Source organism: Tripterygium wilfordii, chromosome 17, assembly GCF_013401445.1.
Source record: "Tripterygium wilfordii isolate XIE 37 chromosome 17, ASM1340144v1, whole genome shotgun sequence".
NCBI classification, from domain to species: Eukaryota; Viridiplantae; Streptophyta; class Magnoliopsida; order Celastrales; family Celastraceae; genus Tripterygium; species Tripterygium wilfordii.
In genome coordinates, this window is record NC_052248.1 from 277,224 (window position 1) to 297,316 (window position 20,093).

General features: G+C 37.8%; 5 protein-coding genes across 7 annotated transcripts; 3 read left to right on the top strand and 2 right to left on the bottom strand.

Annotated features, from left to right (window-relative positions):
• The first annotated feature begins 765 nt into the window (after positions 1 to 765).
• On the top strand, positions 766 to 4,539 carry LOC119981743 (transcription factor PIF4-like). Of its 2 annotated transcripts, none has more exons than XM_038824857.1 (9): positions 766 to 931; positions 1,578 to 1,686; positions 1,788 to 2,652; positions 2,735 to 2,833; positions 2,924 to 2,989; positions 3,090 to 3,155; positions 3,246 to 3,548; positions 3,662 to 3,790; positions 4,156 to 4,539. In XM_038824857.1, exons 2-8 carry the CDS (start codon positions 1,616 to 1,618, stop codon positions 3,788 to 3,790), a joined length of 1,599 nt encoding a protein of 532 aa, XP_038680785.1. In that variant the 5' UTR covers positions 766 to 931; positions 1,578 to 1,615; the 3' UTR covers positions 4,156 to 4,539. The 2 variants fall into 2 exon arrangements, with proteins under 2 accessions (XP_038680785.1, XP_038680784.1); XM_038824856.1 differs by having other exon boundaries at positions 3,662 to 3,786.
• Positions 4,540 to 6,068: 1,529 nt separating this feature from the next.
• LOC119982654 (protein DETOXIFICATION 41-like) lies at positions 6,069 to 8,586 on the bottom strand. The gene is made up of 8 exons (XM_038826136.1): positions 8,210 to 8,586; positions 7,571 to 8,115; positions 7,393 to 7,479; positions 7,253 to 7,309; positions 6,899 to 7,137; positions 6,703 to 6,821; positions 6,519 to 6,605; positions 6,069 to 6,434 (listed from the first exon to the last, which is right to left on the bottom strand). Exons 1-8 carry the CDS (start codon positions 8,516 to 8,518, stop codon positions 6,363 to 6,365), a joined length of 1,515 nt encoding a protein of 504 aa, XP_038682064.1. The 5' UTR covers positions 8,519 to 8,586; the 3' UTR covers positions 6,069 to 6,362.
• Positions 8,587 to 10,181: 1,595 nt separating this feature from the next.
• Positions 10,182 to 13,979, top strand: LOC119982652 (wall-associated receptor kinase-like 1). Of its 2 annotated transcripts, XM_038826135.1 has the most exons (4): positions 10,182 to 10,637; positions 10,809 to 11,600; positions 12,318 to 12,455; positions 12,585 to 13,979. In XM_038826135.1, exons 1-4 carry the CDS (start codon positions 10,604 to 10,606, stop codon positions 13,790 to 13,792), a joined length of 2,172 nt encoding a protein of 723 aa, XP_038682063.1. In that variant the 5' UTR covers positions 10,182 to 10,603; the 3' UTR covers positions 13,793 to 13,979. The 2 variants fall into 2 exon arrangements, with proteins under 2 accessions (XP_038682063.1, XP_038682062.1); XM_038826134.1 differs by lacking the exon at positions 10,182 to 10,637 and having other exon boundaries at positions 10,644 to 11,600; positions 12,585 to 13,977.
• A 341-nt stretch (positions 13,980 to 14,320) lies between these two features.
• Positions 14,321 to 19,922, bottom strand: LOC119982651 (wall-associated receptor kinase-like 8). The gene is made up of 4 exons (XM_038826133.1): positions 18,691 to 19,922; positions 18,487 to 18,606; positions 16,556 to 18,388; positions 14,321 to 14,438 (listed from the first exon to the last, which is right to left on the bottom strand). Exons 1-3 carry the CDS (start codon positions 19,664 to 19,666, stop codon positions 17,190 to 17,192), a joined length of 2,295 nt encoding a protein of 764 aa, XP_038682061.1. The 5' UTR covers positions 19,667 to 19,922; the 3' UTR covers positions 14,321 to 14,438; positions 16,556 to 17,189.
• LOC119982614 (putative wall-associated receptor kinase-like 11) lies at positions 14,345 to 16,372 on the top strand. Its single transcript, XM_038826093.1, has 3 exons — positions 14,345 to 14,408; positions 14,718 to 14,843; positions 14,902 to 16,372. Exons 1-3 carry the CDS (start codon positions 14,345 to 14,347, stop codon positions 16,110 to 16,112), a joined length of 1,401 nt encoding a protein of 466 aa, XP_038682021.1. The 3' UTR covers positions 16,113 to 16,372.
• Positions 19,923 to 20,093: the final 171 nt, after the last annotated feature.

Below are 20,093 nucleotides of genomic sequence, written 5' to 3' on the forward strand. Positions count from 1 at the left end.
TGATCGTGAGAAGAAGATTTGTTGCACTGGTTTATCGCGAGAAGAAGTTTTGTTCTTATTGGAATGTTCGGCACAGAACGATTTTGGAATTTTAGGGTTTGATTGTATTTAGGTTTTTATTTTTTAATAATACCTTCAATGGCTCTATGTCTATGGACCATATAATTTCCACAAATTTTTTTTTTATTTTCTTAATTTCATAGCCATGTTACAAAAAAGTTGCCACATAAATAATTTTTAACAGAAAATGTCCGTAAGGGCTAACGTGAGCCAAAATTATAAATTGAAGGGCTCAAATAACCCAAAAAAAAAGTTTAGAGGCTTAATTTATCCGTTTATGAAAGTTTGAGGACCATTTTAACACTTTTCCCTTCTTCCATGAGAACCCAACTTCCCATAGACAGACACCCAAATGGCAAATCTTTGTGCCTTAATTGGCCACTCTGTGGATGAGTTGTCAAAAACACTATGCTCTGACAATCTTGTTCCCAACAAAGAAGGCTGCCATCTTCCAGGTGGCACCACTTTCTTGAACATTCAGATCCTACTTTCCCTGACCATGTAGTTCTAGATTTCCTAACTCTTTACAAAATGAAGAAAAATAAAATAACATCAGTCAACCCCCCCCCCAAAAAAAGAACTCACACTATCAAACAGTATTCACAACTTGACCTGGGCATGTCTCTAATCAGCTGCCACGTGGACAATCACTATGTACACTGTCACTACAGAATCATACCTCGTCCCTGTCTTTGCAACTGGACCTCAAGCAGACTCTCTCTCTCTCTCTCTCGGGTATTTTTCTCTGAAATCTCCCATTTTCACACTTAAAAACAGCTTTTCAAAGAGAAAAGAGAAAGAGAGAGCGTTATGGGTTTCGTTAAGTTTCTTGTATGAGAAAGAGTTCTGGAGGCTTTTTGCTTAAAGTCAGGTGTGCTTCGCTTTTTCATTCTTCACTTCCATTTTCCTTTTAAAGACCTTCCCTTTGGTTTTTCCCTTGCTACTATTGCTAAAAAAAATCATGGGTTCTTTTTCATTTTCGGAAAAATTTTGTGGGTTTGATCTATATTTGGTTTTTGGGTTTTTTTTTCTGGTTTGTTTGCTTTAATTTGCTTGTGCAGTTCTGAGAATGTACAAAAAGGGGCTCTTTTTTGCAATCTGTTCTTCTTTTATCTCTGCTAAGAGTAATTTTCAATTCTTTTGATGGTCTAAGAAAGTTCTAAAAATGGGTTTCTTTAATTTTCGTCAAACTTGCATTGCCAAATGATAGATCATTAAATTAAAGCTAAAATCTAAGATTGCTTTTTTAATTTTCAATAGACTTTTATTATGTATTGTCACTTCTTTTTTTAGTACTTAGGATATTTAAATCTGTTGGTCTATTTATTTTATTGTTTACCCAATTAATTATTCACTAACTTAAATGTGGGTTTGGAATCTTTTGATAGTAGGTTGTTATTATGCTCAGTTTATGAATTATGATGCTAAGTATATCTCACTCATGATTAGTAATCATTAATCCCTTTATAATAATCAGTACTTGCTGTTTCTGTGTTTTTTTTTTTTTGAATTTACAGGGAATCAGTCTGTTTCTTCTTAGCTTAGTACAGCCGCCATGAATGATTATGTTTCTGATTGGAATTTTGAGGGTGATGTCCCCATCTCCAATCAAAAGAAAGCTATGGGGTCTGTATTTCTCTCTTTCTCTCTATCTAATCTGTTCTTTCTTTATATATAGTTGTTTAACATATCTGACTAATCTTGATTTATTTGGCCAACATTTTCAGGCCAGACAATGAGCTTATAGAGCTGCTATGGAGAAATGGACAAGTAGTTTTCAACAGTCAAACACATAGAAAACCAAGTGCCAATGAGCCTAGACAAGTCCTCAAACCTGATCATCAATCATCATTAAGAGGTAATAACACCTCTTCGTATGCGAATTCAACTACTTTGATTCAAGATGATGAGACTGTGTCATGGATCCAATACCCACTTGATGATTCCTTTGATAAAGAGTTCTGTTCCAATTTTTTATCCGAATTGACATCTGTCGATCCTATAGAGATGGATAAATCAATCAGGCAAGTTGATGATGAAAATTTTCTTAAGTTTGGTGCTTCTGATTCTACAAAGATAAAGCATCCGGTTGGTCCTGCATTTACTGGAAATTCTATGCCCCCTCCGAAAATGCAAATTCCCATTCAATCGCAGCATAATAATAATATAGGAGGTTTTGTAAAATCATCTCATGTAGCAGTGCCGATCAAGGGCGAGTCAAATTCCCCTAGAGGACAATTCAGAGGTAAAATGTCAGGGAATGTTAAGCAAGGAGAGCTTAGAGAGTGCTCGGTGATGACACTTGGGTCAAGCCACTGTGGTAGCAATCAAATTCCAAATGATCTGGATACTAGCCGAGCTTTGAGCAATGGTTTTGGCACTAATGGGTTATCTGCTGGTCCTTTGCAATACACAGCTAGGAAAGTAGTTCCTCAGAGTGACAGAGAGGAAGCAGAGACACTTGGGCCAGCTGTTACTTCATCATCGGGTGGATCAGGTAGTAGTTTTGGGAAAACAGACAATCAGTTTTCTGGGGTCAGCGGTCAGAAGAGGAAGGGCAGAGATGCTGAAGAATCAGAGTGCCAAAGCAAGGTTATTTAATATCTCTCTCTTTCTTGCCGGCTTGCTATGCCTTCGAACTTTTTTTTTGACGTGTAATGTGTAAATGTTTTAGGATGCTGAGCTTGAATCTGCTGCGGGAAACAAGTCTGCTCGTAAATCAACAGCTGCACGCAGGAACCGGGCGGCTGAAGTGCATAATCTTTCAGAGAGAGTAATATTAGGAACTCCTACCATTTCAAAGTTGCTGATTATGTTGTTTTTTTTTTTTTTTTTACTAAACCTCTCTTGTGATTCTGTGCAGAGACGGAGGGATAGGATCAATGAGAAAATGAAGGCATTGCAAGAGCTCATACCACACTGTAACAAGGTATTTTTCACCATTGTTTAGCTAAATTGATCTGCATAGTGTTTGTAATTCAGAGTTCAGTTTTGTGATATTCTCAACAGAATTAGTCCTAATGTTGCAGACAGACAAAGCATCAATGCTAGACGAGGCCATTGAATACTTGAAGTCTCTTCAGTTGCAACTTCAGGTATGAATCTTAGTTTCTTAATTTAAATATCAATGTCTTCATTTGCCATTCAAGCCTATGAAAACAGTCTTCACTCTGCTGGTGTTTCAGGTAATGTGGATGGCTAGCGGAATGGCCCCAATGGTTTTTCCAGGGGTTCAGCATTATCTTTCTCGTATGAGTGTGGGAATGGGGTCACCTCCTTTCCCATCCATGCAAAATCCTCTACATTTGTCTCGTGTTCCACTTGTTGATCCTCAATCCATATCCATGGCTCCAGCACAAAACCAGGCTGCAATGTGCCAAACTCCATTGTTTAATCCAGTTAACTGTCAACATCAGATGCAAAATCCCTCTTTTCCAGACCAATATGCGCAGTTCATGGCCTCCCACCACTTGCAGACCGCCTCTCAGGTTTGTGTATGATGACAAAGTTATCAGCTTTTTTTATTTTTGAAAGGGCAATTGTGAGCTGCCTTTACCCTGCATTGATGTATAATAATTTGCATTGGTTTTTCTCCTTACAGCCCATGAATATGGCGAGACCTAATTCCCAACCAATGCAACAAAGTCAAATGATGGCAGCACCGGGTGGCAGCATTGGACCCTTTGACCGTGGAGTGGCAAATGGCGACACCTCTCATGCTGCAATGTAGGTGAGCCTCTCCGATTCAACGTAATATCTACTGCTCCCTGAACCCATAAGCATTGTAGATGTCAAATTAAATTCATTAATTAGAATTAAATGAAACAAGTGAATGAACTTGTTCTTAATCTTTAGCCGCTGCTCTTTAAAGCAGCCAAATAGCCAATGGTCCAAGACCCTCTTGTGAGGATCTTTTAATGCCACGTTCCTGATGTCCTTAAAAACATTACTATGGTCAACATGCATTTCTTGAGCATTATACTGTCCGAATATTTAAATTTGTTTCTCTGGTTCTGCTCCTCTGATGCCACAAAGTGCTGCCATCAATCATTTTCATATTTTAGCATTTTTCTTTTCTTTTTCTGATGTTCACAGGTTAACCACGACGCAGTCATAGTTATCTATAACTCAATGGTCCCTAGACACATAGAAAGATGGGACCATTACAACATTGTTGAAGCCATTAGGTTCTTCTTGGTGAGTCTTTGAACCATCTTGAATCTGTGACAGCGTACAAGCAATGCCAATGAAGACGACGTGTATCTCTAATTACGTATATATATCCATGTAAAAGCATTCTACTTTACTGAAACCCGGTGATCGATTCTTGATTCAAATGTTATCGACACTGCAAGGATGAAACAAGAGTACCAATTCAGTTACTTGGAACTGTTTCTCTGTATCTGCCAAAATAATGCAGCATTTGCAGTTGTTTTCATTATCATATAAATGAATAACTACATATTCTTACTCTTGCCATACTATGCATGCCTTTTACTTAACTTTGGTGCTTCAACTAAAAGAATATTGGGAAAGTTGAATCAATAGCAGCAAACAACTCTTTGGCTTGAAAAAGTTTGAGATGAGAAGGAATTTTGAATTTCTACTTCTCTATCAGTTCCTCTATCTTGTTGTGTATGGTTCACAAGTGCAATTGGCTTGACATTCTCAATGGTCCTAAGGCATCAGAACTAAAGCTACCCAACCAAACCCACCTGCCTAGTGCAGTAGTGCCTATGCTTGCCTTGGGGATGATGTTGCCTTCGTCCATTGCACCTCAAGACAGAAACCACCACTTGTGGGCACTGTTTCTTTATTGTGGTTTCTTTTGATAGTGAAGTTTTGGTCATCCAAAAGCCTTTGAATATGATAGTGCACATTCTTCACACAGTGATCAAAAGGAAGAATTCTTGTCATTGATTTTAAACTAATTCAGTTCAAGTACAATCCAATTAGCCAGGAGTGCAATTAATGTTTGAATTAATAACTAATTGTTTTGAGTTTAGACTAATCATTTGGTGTTCATTTTTTGGACCAAATTATGAACTTTTTGTTCAAGTTGCACTTTTGAAAAAAGAAAAAGAATAATAATCCACCTTTATCAAAGATCACATCATTCCCTACTCCATACATATTCTCCCTTACCATCATTCCCACATAAGACGATACTGATGTACTGTTTGCAGATAAATATATTGGTGAGCTCTCTTCAACCAAATTATTTCTTTCAAGGCAAGTTGCAATATTAGAGAGAGAGAGAGAGAGTAATTACAAAGAGACCCACAGGAGATCTAAGGAAAACAAGATAACATATTAAATAGGAGCCATTGAAATGTGGTGGTGGTTATGTGTGTTTGACAGGTAACTTGATGTTATTATTATAATTATTTGTTTTGTCTTCTCTTTTCTTCCCCCAATCTTTTTCCTGATGCTTGGAGATGGAAAAAATTGATGTCCACATGTGGGTCCAACAAATAAATGTTGATATTGCCACATGTTGCCTTGATGTCTATCAAGTTGGAATTTATCAAAATAACAAATATATATATGTTTTTTTTTTTAAATTGATAACGATATGATACAAGTTTATACTTTCAACATATGATGTGAGCTTAAGTTCGGCCTGTGCACACATAAATTTCTCACATGATGACAGGGTAAATTCGTAACCACAAAGATATCACTCCAAGTGAAAATCAAACTCAAAACCTCCCTAATCTAGGGTTTGGTTCCTGAGAGATTCACTAGAAAATGAAAAATTCTACTGCTTGGTCAATGCTTACAATCTTCATTATCGGTAACACCAATTTGATAAATTGAAGGTTGAATTGATTTTTTTGTTACCTACACAGACACTTGATCTAATCAATCATTGGCAGTGTCTTTCTCAAAATGCACCTTGTTTTTTGATTTCATAATCATAACTAAAACAGAGCCAAGACATAATTTTTTTTTCCCTATTTAGTATTGATTCAATTAGATATGTAATTATATATTGAAAGGTTTAATAATATTATAATTTCATATATGGTGACCTTCCATAATCAAAAATAAATTATTTTTACATCTGATGACAACTTGAAAAAACAATAAGAGAGTGATCCTCTATAAAGAAAATGTTGCAAATAGGAGAAAAAGTTGGGTCTTTTGAGCCCACCCAACTGACCTAAAAAGCTCAACTTACCCTTTAACAACAGCCCAAAGAAACGAGTCTGAAGCCCAGCCCATGAATTATTCTAATGACTGAAGAATTGTAGGTCTTCTCTGCCTTTGATTCCCCGATGTCCTCTGTTTTTTTTTTTTCACACACTGGTCACCAAATCAATGGTCTCTTCATTTGCAGATTTCTGCATGCGCTCTGTTGCCTTAACAACCTATAAAAACAATTATCAATAACACAAAGTGTCCAACTCCATTTAGTTAATTTACCCTTTTTTTTTTTGACATATCAAATTTACCTCAGCATCCCAATTTGTTCTGGCTGTAAGAATAATTAAAGTAATTGTTTGCAAGAAAACTCCAAGGGTCATCCCCCACCAAATCCCCTGAATAAAAAGCCAACATTTCATTAGCATTGAGAGTTTGAAACATCTTCATGTGTGGTTATATATGTCTATGGGAGAGTGAGGAAGAGAGACTTACTGCTACTCCTAAACTGGTTTTGAAGCCAAGAACACATCCAATGGGAAGACCAATGATATAGTAAGTGGTTAGGTTAACATAAGCCACCAAAGCTTGCCACCCACTGCCAATAGCCACACCTGCAAATTGATATAATACATTTCAAGTCTTTCTCATCCATCACAATGAACTTAGATAAATTGACCACTACTGTTACCTGAGAGTATGGGTTGAATGCCATTCAAGAAAACAGAAATTGCAAGCAATGGACTCAGACTGGTAACTGCAGCCATAACTTCCTCGTCGCTTGTGAAGATCTTGCCTAAGTCAACCCGGAAAATCAGTATAATTGCGCTGAAAACTATGCTTATCAGGATGCTTGTTCCAGTCACTACAAACACTGAAAATTTGGCGACTCTTGGGCGGCCTGCCCCTAGCTCATTACTAACCCTTACGCTGCAATTAGCCAAAAAAAAAAAAAAACCCAGCTATATTATACGAAGAAGAGCAAAACCAACACATGATGTCAATCTTAAAGAATTTATGATAAGAAAAATCATCTGTAGCAAACCTGGCAGCTGCGCTTAGTCCCAACATAAATTGCAGAGTCCAGTTCCAATAATTCATACTGAAATGCACTCACATTAGGCTTTCAATGGAGAGAAGAAAATGTGGAAATGTAATAAGAATTTTGGGATGGTTTTAACATACCAAATGGAAATGGAGTCTAGTGCGATAGTTGGGTTACTCAAAAGGCCTGAGATAAGAACCAATCCTTGATTGTACCATATCTCCAGACTACATTGACGAAAGTATTTGTATAATTGTCTCACTATAGATTTCATTCAAAGCAAATAAACACCTTGAGAGAGAGAGAGATTGTGCATACCATAGCATGACAGCAGAGGCAACTGTAAGCTTAAAATAAGGCCAAATCCCTGAAAAAGCTCTGACAGATAAGCCAGTCCAAGTTTCCTTACAAGATGGGCTCAGAACAATGTAGAGCCCGTTTAAAATAACAAGAAGCCACCAAGAGAGACTCAGTGTTAGAGCTGCTCCCACAAGTCCATAATCCAGGACATACACAACAATCCATGACAGAAGAGTGTGCAAAAAGAGCACCCCAACAGCCATGTATGCCAAAGGGTTTACAATGTTCTGTGCTTGGAGAAACCTCTGCATTGGGCAGCTTAATGCAAATGCAAAAAGTTGAGGGATCAATCCATGAGCAAAGATTTGGCCTTGCATGGCTATGCTATCTGTTTGTCCTATTGCTTTGAGTATTGGTCCAGAAAACCAATACACAAATGAGAGGAGGATTGCTGCTCCCAAGTGTAAGATGATTGCTCTCTGGCATATAATGCCCATAGCTGAGTATTTCTTGGCCCCATAGGCTTGCCCACAAACTGTTTGCACTGCACTAGCCATGCCCAACTACATAAAAAGAACAACAATTATGAATCAAAGGCTCCACAAAATGTAATCATTACTGTTCAGTTGCATCAAGTTTAAATACTGGGGGTTATACCATGATTCCATAAGCAAGTCCTTGAATTCCAACATTAGCAATAGAAGCGCCCGCAAGTTCCAATGCCCCTAAATGTCCACAAAATATGAAAGTCACAAAGCTAAGCATGTAATTAAAGATGGAGGCAGTGATAGATGCCCCCGATAGGCGCCAGAGGAGCCTAGACTCCCAGGCAACAAGCCGCGGCCACCATCGGAGTGCCACTGGCCTATTCTCCAAAAACTCCTCGATCACAGCGGATGACAGATCTGAAATCTGAGAATGTGAGCTTAGCCCAAGTAGTAGTGGCCTGTACTCTGCTGAACCCATGATTCTTTTGCCACAAACTTGATCGAGTGCTAGATATCAGTCCCTTAGTATATAATGTCCTATTTGAAAGAGGCTTAGCCTTGGACAGTTCATTATATATCTGTTTTCGTGTTTGCGAGGATGTCTTAAAAATTTTCATCTACCATTCTACAGATAGTAGCAGTTACAAGCGACAAAAAACAAAGATTAGTAGCTGAAGCCAACTTTCCCACTTTGTCTAACTGTTTTAAATCAAGAGGAAAACCATTGATTGTTAAAATACTTCTGGAGGAGTTAGTTGAGGTAACTCAGGCCGCCTACATATGTCATGCGAGATCCACATGAAAAGTGTGTGTTGTCTTCTTTTGTAGTTAGGTTTGCACGTGTACCTAATCTTTGTCAAAATCTTTTTATGTTCTTTTTTTATGTAAGAAGTGTCAATCCTCCTAGGTTTTCTATATTATATACCCAATAAAATATATATGAAAAAAGATCTATATAATATATTTGATTGTCCTTTGAGAAAGAAAGAATTTAGGGCCGCGCGCTGCTGTACGTTGTAAAAATTTAAGGGGTCAACAAAAAAGTCAGGTCGCTTTCATTTGGAAGAGAAGGTTAGGTACCCAATCCTTCATCATGTGGAAGAAGAGTTGGATGGACTGGTAGAAGAGAGAAAGAGAAAATAACTACAAAATTCTAGAGGAAAGCATAAAATTAAATAATCATGCAACAATTCATGACGAAAAAGTCAAAAGATACATTAGACGTAGTATTGTTGACATGATGTCTAAAATGTGTGTATGCCCTAAATAGTCAAATGTGCCTAGATTGTCTGCTCTGGGCCACGAATCCGTACGAATTTATTTTTCATGGATTGTCGTCATTGGTACTAAGGCCTAGAGATGTAAACGGTAGATTTTAGCCAATTTTTGTCAATTGTTTGACATAAATTTAATCGACTGTTCAGTCGGTTATTTAACTGATTGTTCAGTCGATTATTGACGGTTTAGTTGGTTTTTTGATCGATCCTTACTAACATACATTTGACAATAACTGACCAAACGGTTGGTTCAGTTTGACACTATTTTTTTGGACAACCCTACTCAGGTCTATGAAAACGCGTCTATAATGTGAGAGAAGTTGGGCTTTGCTTATAAACCATTCATCACACCGATGTGAGGTTTTTATTCTTGACACGACACCATGATATTGTTTTTTTTTTAGTACAAATACAAATACAATATACGACACACCACCAGATCAAGCCTATGAAAGTACAGGTGTCAACAGATCCCAAGTCGATTATTGGCGGTTTAGTCGGTTTTTTGATCGATCCTTACTAATATACATTTGACAATAACTGACCAAACGGTCAGTTCGGTTTGACACTATTTTTTTGGACAACCCTACTCAGGTCCATGAAAACGCGTCTATAATGTGAGAGAAGTTGGGCTTTGCTTATAAACCATTCATCACACCGATGTGAGGTTTTTATTCTTGACACGACACCATGATATTGTTTTTTTTTTCAGTACAAATACAAATACAATATACGACACACCACCAGATCAAACCTATGAAAGTACAGGTGTTAACCTGTCCCATGCCCGCGCAGGGGCAGACTAAACTCACACACCTCCTTATAAATATTCGGAGGAGGTGAGACTAGAACCCATGACCTGAAGTCAGGGACATGCAAAGTCATTGCCACTCAACCAATGACTCATTTGCAACACCCTGATATTGTTGAGCAACGCATAAATTCATATCAAGATTACAAATATAACTTGACAAGATATTTTAGAATCTAATTCTCGACAGTGAACAATTAACCCGAAAAGTCTAAACACATGAACAAATGAGATTGTGTACCCTAGAAATGTCCTCTCAGAATGAAAAGATATCTAAGAAGGACAACTATGTCTAGTTGCGTTTCGAATTTACTTCTTGTCAAAACCTAGAAAGAAGCATCATCTTTCCAATAGTTGCACACCTACGACAAACTCAGAATTACTTGTAGCGACGGCAGAGAATTGGAACTTAAGTCCTATCATTCTTGTGATACATATCCAGGTCTGGATCCGGCTGAAAAACAATTAAAAAACCATGCAACATAAGAAGCATCAACCATGCAAACAAGGTATGACCAAGCTAGTTTCATATTTATATATATAAAATGTTATGCAGTAAAAGAGAAGATGTGAAAATTCAATTAAAACCGAAGAAAGAAAGAAAGAAAAAAGAAACATGATTGCACAATTGGTTTCTTTGCTCATTTTGCTAACAAGGTCAGTTTATGTATTGGCACAAGCACCACCACCGCCTCTAGCAAAACCTGGTTGTTCTACCCAATGTGGAGACGTCGAGATCCCATTTCCTTTTGGGGTCGGAGCAGGTTGTTCAATCGATGAATGGTACGCGATCGAATGCAGAAATGGAAGTAAACCTTTCATCAAAGGGATTGGCTTGGAGGTTCTCGGCATTTCACTTGAAGAAGGTACTATGCTAGTAAACCATCCAATATTTTCCGATTGTGATATCGACGATAATGAGGACCCAGAGAAACGATCATATCCAAGTACAGACCTGGAAGGAAGTCCTTTCCAGTTCAATCAAATGAAGAATAGATTCACCGGAGTAGGTAGCAACAATGCAGCCTTCATGACAATAGATCAGGAACCTATCGCAGGTTGTATGTCTCAGTGTGACAAAGATGAAAGTGAAGAAGTTGGCTGCTTTGGTATCAACTGCTGCCAAACCAGAATCCCACGACATCTAAAGGTGTTTAATGCGACTATGGTCTCTATGAGCGAAAGTTGCAAGCGAGGTTGCAGGTACAGCTTCTTGGTACAACAGAATTGGTTCCAAACATATATGAATAATCGTATGCGAATAATTTCTTACACAACAGAAGTTCCAGTGACGCTCGATTGGGGGGTATATTATCAATCGTTTGGACTGTATGAGAGTAGCAAATCCAAAGCATATAATTTCACCTCCAAATGTGGAAATTCTGACCAGTTCCGGAGTTCTTTATCAATCATTCAATGTTCTTGCAGACAAGGCTATGTGGGAAATCCATACCTTCTCAAAGGCTGTCAAGGTATGTGCGATTAGTTTATACCTGCATGTTTCCTGCAGTTTAGACTGTTTAGTCCGGTTGCATGTGAATTTAGTAATTCAAAATAATTATTGTTGCCTTTGTCTAATGTCCTTTTTAATCTCTTTACATGATTTTTTTTAAAAAATAATTAATTATTTATAAGTAAAAAAAATACAAACAAAAAAGAAGAAAGAAATGGTTAACAAATTTTGAGTACTAAAAATGTATTCAAACTACTTTTATAAATTAAACTTATCATGTTTAATTAATTATTTTTAATTGGTTTAAGGCACGGGACAATTAAACACTCAAAAAGTACACATATGAAAGAGTTAGACGCTCACAAAATATAAACTTTACACTAAGCCAGTAATAAAACTTGGTTCAAAGGACTCCAACTTTAAAAAGTTTATCGATATTAATTAATTAATATACATCAAAATTCTTAATGGATGTTAGTACAAAGTGAAATTACTTTAATAAATGTAATAATTTAAGTTTATTATTGTGGCGTTGCCCTAGTGTCTTCTTTATAATACATATATTATTGAAAGTTATATTCTAAATTATACAGGCGAACATGTAGCCCGGTGGTAGAGCTACAGGATACAATAAATATATGAAGCAAAACTCTTATTCCTTTTTTTTTTTAGAAACGAATCAATGTTTAGTTGTTTTGTGTGACTTATGAACGAGTTTTTGTTTTCAATCTATCAGATGTAGATGAATGTAATCAACAGCCCCCAAACATCGATGTGTGCCCGTCGTCAATGATCTGTGAAAACCTTCCCGGGACGTACAAGTGTTCTGGTTACAATGTGCCTAGAGTTCCACGAAAGTCTGTGATTTTGACAGGTATTAGGTAAAACCTTGAAGTTTAGTTTTCTGTTTAATTTATTATATAGGAGCATTTAAGCATTTAACCGGCGATAGCATTCAGTCTTGTGTCAATTTCACCAAAAAGATTTCCCTTCAATTGAAAAGGCATTGGAGGGGGTCTTGGACTTGTCTTTGCACTTCTCGGAGCATGGTGGCTACACAAAGCATTGAAGAAAAGAAAGGAGCAGCAGCTAAAAGAGAAGAACTTCAAGCAGAATGGCGGATTACTTTTACGGCAACAACTATCATCAATTGAAGTCAATGTTGACAAGATCAAAATCTTCAATTCAAAGGAGTTGGCAAAGGCTACTGATAATTTCAACATGGCAAGAATGCTTGGTCGAGGAGGGCAAGGAACTGTTTATAAAGGAATGTTGAGAGATGGAAGAATCGTTGCAGTAAAGAAATCCAAAATCGTTGACGAAAGAAAAATCAGAGAATTTATCAATGAAGTTGTCATTTTGTCGCAGATTAGCCATAGGAATGTGGTTAAACTATGGGGATGTTGCTTGGAGACAGAGGTCCCCTTACTTGTTTATGAATTCATCCCGAATGGAACGCTCTACGAATACTTACATACTCCAAATGATGAGTTCCCATTTACATGGGAGATGCGCTTGAGGATCGCCATGGAAGTTGCAGGAGCTTTGACGTACCTACACTTGACAGCAGCCTCTTTTCCCATTTATCACCGAGATATTAAGTCTTCGAACATTTTGCTAGATGATAAATACAGAGCCAAGATTGCAGATTTCGGAACTTCTAAATCGTTTTCCCCTGATAAAACTCATGTGACAACAAGAGTGCAAGGCACTTTTGGATACTTGGATCCTGAATACTTTCAATCAAGCCAATTCACGGAAAAGAGCGATGTGTATAGTTTTGGAGTAGTTCTTGTTGAGCTCTTGACAGGGAAGAAACCAATCAGTAGAATATCAGAAGAAAGTCTAAGTTTAGTAACCTTGTTCCTTTCATCTATGGAGGAAGACACTCTCTCTGATATTATGGATGCTCAAGTTTTGAATTCACATCATGTGAAGGAAGAGATGGCTGCAGTTGCTCAACTTGCGAAAAAATGTGTGAACCTAAATGGGAAGCAAAGACCAACAATGAAAGAGGTCACACAGGACTTGGAAAGCATCAGGCAGTGGCAAACAGGTTCATGTGTTCCACTACATTACGATGAAGAGTTTCGAGACATAGGAAGTGAAACGAGCAAGAGTTGGGAGGAAGACTCTACTTCAAGGAGATCAAGTTCGGACGACAGTGTTTATTCATCCTGGAATGTCAAACCATTTTCATACACAATGTAAAATTAATCATAATTGTTTTTTCTAATCGTAAGTAATTGGATTGTAGTTTTCAATTCATCGCTCAACTGCAGTTCAAGTTGTATTATAATTCTAATTAAGTTGGGAGCCTTTTGTGGGAAAGTGCTTGAACTAGCTTTGATTAGTGTGCAACTTAAATAGGCATCAAACCTAAGTATAAGACAGTAAAGAACATACTTCTCGGAAAATGAAAAAAATAAAGAAAGAAAGAAAAACTGTAACGAACATACGAACCTTAAATTTTAGGGAGAGATGCTTCGGAGCCTTCTGGTAGAGTGATTGAGCAGAAAGATTCATTGCTGGAGTGAAGAATGAGCTGAATCACCAAATATTAAAGCAAACATAAACCAGACGACAGCGGAAAATTTTTTTTTTGACAAAGAATAACTTGAACCTAACATGACACACGTTCCGGTGGTGCTGGATTGAGGTCTTTACTATGCTCCTTTCAAATCATATGAGAAGATCAAATCCAGAGCATATAATTCAACCTCAGGATGCAGATTTTTTCCCACGTATCACAATGAGTCCACAATGATTCAATGTTCTTGCCACCAGGGCTCTAAGGGGAATCCGTATCTTCTAGAAGGCTGTCAAGGTAAGTACACTTGATCCAGAACTCTTTATGCTGCATGTTGGAATATAGCCATGTCAGTTGAAAATTCAAATGACTTATTACTTAACTCAAACCAGGAGACATTTATCATATATACTGATATGGCCATTGCAATTTAGGGAACTTGATCCACATAGATTTTTGTTGTTACTACAAATCTGTAATCAGACCAAACTCTTACACATTCTAAACATAAAACATACACAAGTATTCAAATCAATTATTTCTTCTCTATTTGATAGGAGTTTGACTACATTATATCTAATTATTCTGTTTGTGTCTATATATCAGATATAGATGAATGCAATCAATATCCTCCAATCTGCTCGTCCTCAATGGTTTGCAAGAACCTTCCAGGGGCTTATACATGTTATAGCATTAAGACTGGAGAATCACGGGATTATACAGTTTTGCATGGTATTATCTCTTTTTTGACAGTCAATTTTTAATTAATTGCAAAAGTAACATGTTTTATATTTGATTCAATTGCATATAGGTATTGGAGCAGGTGCAGGTCTTGTATTTGCACTTCTTGGGTCATGGTGTTTTCATAAAGCATTGAAAAAAAGAAATAAGGCCAAGCTGAAGGAGAAGAACTTCAAGCGAAATGGTGGTGTACTTTTACAACAACAACTAACATCAAGTCAAGTCAATGTGGAGGAGATAAAAATATTTGGTTCAAAGGAGTTAGAGAAGGCTACAGAAAATTTCAGCAAAGAAAGGATGCTTGGTCAGGGAGGTCAAGGAGCTGTTTATAAAGGAATATTGGCAGATGGAAGAATCGTGGCCGTGAAGAAGTCAAAAGTAGTAGGCGAAACAAAGGTGAGAGAGTTCATTAATGAGGTTGCCATTCTTTCACAGATTTTCCATATGAATGCGGTTAAGGTGCGGGGATGCTGCTTGGAGACCGAAGTTCCCTTACTTGTTTATGAATTCATTCCAAATGGAACACTCTATGAATACTTACATACTCAAAATGATGAGTTTCCATTTACATGGGAGATGCGTTTGGGGGTTGCCATAGACGTTGCAGGGGCTCTCTCGTATCTACACTCAGCAGCATCTTTACCCATTTATCACCGAGATATTAAATCTTCAAACATTCTCTTAGATGATAAATATAAAGCCAAAATTGCGGATTTTGGAATTTCAAGATCCTTTGCCATTGATCAAACTCTTGTGACCACAAAAGTGCAAGGCACTTTTGGATACGTGGATCCTGAGTACTTCCAATCAAGCCAGTTCACAGAAAAGAGCGATGTCTATAGTTTTGGGGTTGTTCTTGTTGAGTTCCTAACAGGAAAGAAAGTAGTCATTTCAACATCTGAAGAGGCTGAAAGTTTAGTCGCATTATTCAATTCATCAATAGAAGAAGATAGTCTCTTTAGTATTATTGACTCCCAAGTTCTAAATCATCCAGTGAAGGAAGATATAATGACAGTTGCTCATCTTGCAAAAAAATGCTTGAGCCTAAATGGGAAGAATAGACCAACAATGAAAGAAGTCGGACTTGGGTTAGAAAAGATCCAAATACAACAAACAACTTCAAGAATTCCACAACATCATAATGATCAGCAAGAGTTTAAAAACGCAGGAGGTGAAACAAGTAAGGCTTGGAAGAATCTTTCCACTTCGAGTACAAAATCATCAGGTATGGAGAGCTTCTCTATTCATCAACAAACTTAAAACCACTGCTGTACTCAGTCTAAAAATTAATCACACTTGTGTTTCTAAATGTACTAAGAGTATAATTTATCAAATTCACTTCTGAATGGTTTTTCAAGGACTGTTGATCGAATTAAAGCTGGAGCTTTTGGCTTCTTTGGGATGCTAGTTGGTTGCAAATTTCAGAGACCCTAGGCCTTTCTCAGCTTTGATTATAACTGACAATATAGTTTTACCTGGAAGTCCTCTTATCTGGTTATTGTTTTTTATGGGGTTCGATCAATCTGTACATATTTTGACAAAGAATAACATGAACAAGCAAGCTTTGCTCAATGCAGCAAAAATGTCAACACTTGATCACATTTTCAATCAACAAAGGAAGACAAAATTAAATTATCAAAGTAAATAGATACAGACAGAAACGAACAAAACATAATATTAAGTTGATCAGATGAAGAAGAGACCTGCGAAGCAAGTCCGAAGGAGTTTTCGAAAATTGCAATGGCAGGCGAAAATGAACCGAGTCATCTCACCGTCGCTGAGGCTCTGGAATCCAAGGATTTCGGCGCAAACCAGATAATTTTGGAATTCGTTTTCGAGATAGCCATTGAGGCTGCGAAGAGGAAGAAGTACGAACCCTCAACTGACCGGTAAACTGACTAGTCGTTTAGTTCAGCCGCAACGGAACAGAGTATTCAACCGGGCCTTGGTGGGCTTTGTTGATGGGCCTTAGTCAAAAAGCATTCGAAGGAAGTAACCCTGTAACCGTCTAACAGATTAGAACATGGGCCTCGACGAAAGACTCAACTTAGCCCACCAAGGATTTCTATCATTTCAATTCAAATGCCACAAAATAGAACGGGCAAATGGGCCAGTTACCGGTCGACCGATCAGACCGGCCGATTCGATTTTCATAACCTTGCTTATTACAATACCTCTATAATTTTTATTTTTAAATTGTCTACAAAGCTTAAACAAAACAAAACACTGCAGTCTGCAGCAGACTCCCGATACCTTCTACTTTTTCAATGGGAAAACAACAACGAAACATTGGTTTAAGGAATCGAATCTCTACTTACGCAAATGCTTCTCTAAGAGCTAGGTAGTAAATAGGAATGGTGATTTTTCCGATGATGAGGCTACACCAGAACTATCCAGACTAGAAGTTATTGATGCAGGAAAACTATCCCAGACCTCAACCATTTCGGCCACCGGACGCTCATCATAATCATTTGGAACACCAGAAGGATTCTGGCTTGCTTGAATCCCCTCCAGCTCCTTCGTGACCTCTTTCATCGTCGGACGTCTTTTGCCATTTAGGTACAAGCATCTTCTTGCAAGGTCAGCAACTGCTGTTATATGCTCTTTCTGACCTTGTTTTATTACTTGAGCATCAAGAATGTCGAACAGATTGTTCTCCTCCAGTGAAAGAATGAACAGTGACACCAAACTCTTGTACTCTTGTGATTGAATCGACTGGACGGCTTTTTTCCCCGTTAAGAGCTCAACAAGCACCACTCCAAAGCTGTACACATCGCTCTTGTCCGTGAATTGATTGGACTGGAAGTACTCTGGATCTAAATATCCAAATGTGCCTTGTACTCTTGTTGTTACATGTGTTTGATCAAGAGCTACTGTTCTTGAAGTTCCAAAATCTGCAATTTTTGCTCTGTACTTATCATCTAACAGAATGTTAGAAGATTTAATATCTCGATGGTAAATCGGCAAGGATACTGACGAATGTAAATAGGAGAGAGCCCCTGCAACTTCTGTCGCAATTTGTAGCCGCCTTTCCCAAGTAAGCGGGAACTCATCATTTTGGTCATGGATATACTGATAGAGTGTTCCGTTGGGGACGAATTCGTAGACTAATAAAGGAACTTCAGTCTCCAAGCAACAACCTAATAGCCTAACCACATTCCTATGACTAGTTTGTGAAAGAATTACAACCTCATTGATGAATTGATCTACTTGTCCTTCATCAACTACTTTGGACTTCTTCACTGCTACAATTCGTCCGTCTGCCAACATTCCTTTGTAAACGGTTCCTTGCCCTCCTTGACCAAGCATTCTGTCGACGCTAAAGGAATTCGTCGCCTTCTCCAACTCCTTCGAGTTAAACATGTTGATCTTTTCGACATTGGCTTCGCCTGAAGAGAGTTGTTGCTGTAGCAGTAATCCACCATTCTGCTTAAAGAACTTCTCCTTTTGTTTCATTATCCTTTTTTTCTTCACTACTTTGTATGACCACAAAGATCCAAAAAGAATCAGCAGAAGTCCAAGTATTCCACCAACAACTGCATAAAAAAGTTTTGGAAAACTGATCTTTTAGTTATCAAATAGGATAATATTGCAGTATATGATCCTTTAGTATGAGAATAAAAAGAGATTAAACCTGAAAAAACAGTAACCAGATAATTTTTCTTGGGATTTTTTGCATAGCAGTAGTAGAATCCTGGAAAATTTTCACAGGCCATATGTGGCGGGCACTTTCCCTCTTTACATTCATCAATATCTGGTAAACAAAGACAAAAAACTGAATTTAGTAATGGAAACTGATAAAAAACAGAAGAGAAACTGTTTTGCAAGAGAAGTGCACCTTGGCAGCCTTCCAGAAGATAGGGATTCCCTCGATAACCCTGATTGCAGGAACATCGCAGGATTGAAATGTTATTATTGGTAAGGCGAGCATCGACATAAATCTCACAGCTGGAGGTACCATTATAGGCAGTTGATTTGTTCCTTGCATACAAATTAAATGCATAGTCATATATCCCCCAATCCAAAACAGCAGGAACGTGCGTCATGTTTTGGAGAGCTTCCTGGCGATTCATTAAGTTCCGCTGGAACCATTCCTGTTCTACCAAGAAGGCATATTGGCACCCATCATTAGATTCATTTTCGTTAATTCTACTTACAGTTGCATTGAACAGCTTGAGATAAGAAGGGACTGTAGTTTGGCAGCATTTGATGCCATAGCAACCATTTACTTCAGTAGTGTCAGAACTACTCCGTTGGTCGCAGATAGACATGCATCCACCGATGACAGAGTTTATTGAACTCATGAAAGCAAGGTTGTTGCAGCCAATTCCAGTGAATCTAGTCGCATTCTGGCTGAAGGAAAATGGGCTCTCCTCCAAGTTCACATTGCTGGATGTTCTGTCACGGCACGCAGAGAATATCGGATGATTGACTCGAATTGTACCTTCTAATGAAATCTCCAAAACTTCAAGGTCAATGCTTTCCAGTAATGGCTTATTGTCTTTGCAATCAATCTTGAACCAGTAATCGTCAACAGAACAAGAAGCTCCAACCCCAAAAGGGAATGGAATTTCAACATTTCCACAGCTGGATGGACAAGATGTTACTTGCGCTGATGAACGCATCGGCCAAGTGAACATAATCATCATCAGAAAAACCAATAGCGCCATCGTTGTTTCTTCTCTCATCTTCCCTGAATATTTTGAATTGCAGAGGAAAGCAAAGCAAATGACAGTTGAGAATCTAAAGGGGAAGAAGTTGATATTGCTTTGTACCCTCTTTGATTCCCCAAGCGTTTCAACGACTGCAAACATAGAACCAGGTCAAGAAGCTTGTAAGGAAGAAAAACAAAACTATCTGACCAAGACCCTATAAAACCATTTAAAAATTCATAGATATTTTGGATAGTCTTAGTCAATAAACAATACTTTTATAGCTCTCATATTTGACTCTTTCTTTTTTTTTAAAAAAAAAAATTACATTCGAGTAATTAATGATCGAAAGCTCAGATGAGGTGAAAATCAAGAATTCAAGACTCCTGCAGATAATTGAGTAATAGATGCCCAACCGCAGGCCATGATTCTAGATGCAACTTGCTGTTTTTCCTGAAAGGGAAGGCTCAACAGCAGTTGAAAAGTCCATTGAACTTCTTTATTTCGACCCATCTTTTTCAATATGCAATATAAAACGGTTTAGGTTCATGTATTTTCCAAGAAAACAGACGAGAGTTAATGTATTCTC

Excerpts from the sequence above, each read along its gene's own strand:
- LOC119981743 (XM_038824856.1), top strand. The coding sequence starts at position 1,616 with ATGAATGATTATGTTTCTGATTGGAATTTTGAGGGTGATGTCCCCATC. Across the intron at positions 1,687-1,787 it reads AATCAAAAGAAAGCTATGGG|GCCAGACAATGAGCTTATAG; the intron begins GTCTGTATTTCT and ends CAACATTTTCAG. Across the intron at positions 3,549-3,661 it reads ACTTGCAGACCGCCTCTCAG|CCCATGAATATGGCGAGACC; the intron begins GTTTGTGTATGA and ends TTCTCCTTACAG.
- LOC119982654 (XM_038826136.1), bottom strand. The coding sequence starts at position 8,518 with ATGGGTTCAGCAGAGTACAGGCCACTACTACTTGGGCTAAGCTCACAT. Across the intron at positions 7,480-7,570 it reads GCCTCTGCTGTCATGCTATG|TCTGGAGATATGGTACAATC; the intron begins GTATGCACAATC and ends TCGTCAATGTAG. Across the intron at positions 6,435-6,518 it reads GAACAAATTGGGATGCTGAG|GTTGTTAAGGCAACAGAGCG; the intron begins GTAAATTTGATA and ends TTGTTTTTATAG.
- LOC119982652 (XM_038826134.1), top strand. The coding sequence starts at position 10,745 with ATGATTGCACAATTGGTTTCTTTGCTCATTTTGCTAACAAGGTCAGTT. Across the intron at positions 11,601-12,317 it reads CCTTCTCAAAGGCTGTCAAG|ATGTAGATGAATGTAATCAA; the intron begins GTATGTGCGATT and ends TCAATCTATCAG. Across the intron at positions 12,456-12,584 it reads AAAGTCTGTGATTTTGACAG|GCATTGGAGGGGGTCTTGGA; the intron begins GTATTAGGTAAA and ends TCAATTGAAAAG.
- LOC119982614 (XM_038826093.1), top strand. The coding sequence starts at position 14,345 with ATGATTCAATGTTCTTGCCACCAGGGCTCTAAGGGGAATCCGTATCTT. Across the intron at positions 14,409-14,717 it reads TCTTCTAGAAGGCTGTCAAG|ATATAGATGAATGCAATCAA; the intron begins GTAAGTACACTT and ends TCTATATATCAG. Across the intron at positions 14,844-14,901 it reads GGATTATACAGTTTTGCATG|ATTTGATTCAATTGCATATA; the intron begins GTATTATCTCTT and ends AACATGTTTTAT.
- LOC119982651 (XM_038826133.1), bottom strand. The coding sequence starts at position 19,666 with ATGTTTGCAGTCGTTGAAACGCTTGGGGAATCAAAGAGGGTACAAAGC. Across the intron at positions 18,607-18,690 it reads TCTTCTGGAAGGCTGCCAAG|ATATTGATGAATGTAAAGAG; the intron begins GTGCACTTCTCT and ends TTTGTTTACCAG. Across the intron at positions 18,389-18,486 it reads TCTGGTTACTGTTTTTTCAG|TTGTTGGTGGAATACTTGGA; the intron begins GTTTAATCTCTT and ends TTTTTTATGCAG.